This window comes from Punctularia strigosozonata, assembly GCF_000264995.1.
Source record: "Punctularia strigosozonata HHB-11173 SS5 unplaced genomic scaffold PUNSTscaffold_173, whole genome shotgun sequence".
NCBI classification, from domain to species: domain Eukaryota; kingdom Fungi; phylum Basidiomycota; class Agaricomycetes; order Corticiales; family Punctulariaceae; genus Punctularia; species Punctularia strigosozonata.
Genome location: NW_006767605.1, coordinates 252 through 2,168, shown reverse-complemented (window position 1 = coordinate 2,168; position 1,917 = coordinate 252). Strand labels below are relative to the sequence as shown.

General features: G+C 57.4%; 1 protein-coding gene across 1 annotated transcript; it reads right to left on the bottom strand.

The window, feature by feature from the left end:
- Positions 1-23: 23 nt before the first annotated feature.
- On the bottom strand, positions 24-1,378 carry PUNSTDRAFT_139736 (uncharacterized protein; the record flags this gene model as incomplete). The annotated part of the gene is made up of 5 exons (XM_007389466.1): positions 24-111; positions 164-331; positions 382-401; positions 503-902; positions 1,035-1,378. 5 exons carry the CDS (start codon positions 1,376-1,378, stop codon positions 24-26), a joined length of 1,020 nt encoding a protein of 339 aa, XP_007389528.1.
- Positions 1,379-1,917: the final 539 nt, after the last annotated feature.

Here is a 1,917-nt window from a genome sequence, read left to right as displayed (position 1 = left end):
GCGACGGTCGGTGGTTCGGTCTCCTAGTGCGTTCCTGACGAGCCGGCGCTCCCCAGGTATGAGCGTGGTCGGATGGCAGACGGCTCCGGTCCTCGATGATGCGGCGTTGCCCTGGCGACACCTGTAGGTCAGTGTCTTGCGCAACTAGGTCCAGATGACTTACTTCGGCTCTCGTGTATCGCGCGCCAGTGCTTGCCTGGGCGTAGGGTTCGGAACTGTGAGCGGGGGCGCGCCTGGTCGCCATTGTGGTCGATGAGGTTTGTGAGGCGAGTGCATCGCCTCCTGCTGCGACTGGTCGCTCTTCGGATGCTCGTTCCGTGCTTCCGGTATCCTGTGGCAACGCGATAAGAGGATGACTCGATGTCGAATGAGATACGGTACCTCTGAGTCTCGTAGTTATGCTACGTCCCCTCTCGTCTCGTCGATCATGCGCCTCCGAATCTTCTAGTGTTTTGCTATGACTCCCGGCCCCGCGGTCTTGATCGTTTGATGTTCGACTGACTTCTGATAGCGGTGACGGCGGCAAGGAGGTTGGTACGATGGTGACGTCGTGTCCAGTGTCGCCTATCTCGTTCGCGACTCGTGCTTCGAACGACGCCTCGTCTTCTGAAGTGGATCGGTCGCCGACTTCGCCTTCTAGTTGCGAATGGAGGGGCTGTCGTCCTGACGGAGGAGTGAGAGGTCCGGTGGACGTGTCCGGAAAGTCGTCATCGAGTTCGATCGGGCCTAACCCGATCACTACTCGACGCCTCTCGTTAGTCGACAGAATAAAAGTGGTGTCGAACCAGCTTACTATATCTTCCATCGATCGCGCTTGATCGGCCGTGCCGTTGCTTATCGTGGCCTCCAGTCGATACCATATGCTGGTTCCCATTGGGCGCGCATACAGTCGGGCCTCGTCTCTGTCGCGGAAGTTTAGTAGTACATGATGAAAAGGGCGCTCACCAAGCATAGATAGTGAGCGCCATGTGTCGCTGCTGGGAGTAGTAGGCGTTGAGGGTGCTGTATTCATCGACGGCAAGCGAACGGCGTACCCTATCGTGCGCCTGGGCGCTTCGCGTTCCGTTGCATCGGGGGTCTCGGGCACTTCTTCTACGTTGTCAGGGTCGAGACTCCGCCGGCGGACGAGAGGCCGATAGCCATCGGCGGCAGCAATAGTCGTCGATGAGAGTGGGCCAACGGCGCGCGCGATTGCGCGCTCGAATGCTTCCCGTTCAGCGGTGTTGGGCGTGCTCGGGGTGGTATCGGAGTCGGTGTCGTGTTGGCGGTTGGCGAGTTGGTAGTCGAAAGCGGCGGCGGCAGCGTCGGCGGCGGCGATGTGGGACCAAGCAGAGGGGGCGGTTGCGGACTCCTCGCTTTCCGTGGCTGGCGCTGACATAAGCGGAAGTGGCGTCGTGCGAGCGCTCAACACGCGCGGCACGTGATCATTTCCACGCCACCGGGAACGCCCGGACTCGTGCGTCTCGCTCCGGCTCGCTCGGGAGCCGGTATCTCCGATTTGGGCCGGCATAACTCGGGCCGGGTCATCAGATTCGGGTGATACTCGCACCTCTAGCTCCGTTCCAAGGTGTGGATATTTAAATACAATGTACGTTTCTTCATTGTCCCTTTCTTCAATGTTTATCTTGTTCTTTTTCTGCCAAGGACGTCCAAGGAGCAAGGGGAAATCTATTGTCTTCGATACCCAAAGGTGCGCTTTTGTGCGTGCTGCTCCATAATCAATGTTTACACTGGGTACTAACCCGACCAGCTCTCCCACACCGCCATTTACGTCTTTCATCGGCATCTTCTGAGACTTATCTAGAGGAAGCCGTATAACTTGATTGTACACTGACTCATGCACGACGTTGAGTTGTGATCCAGTATCAATAATCGCTGGAACGGTCATTCCGTTGATCTCCATATCTAGTTGAATAA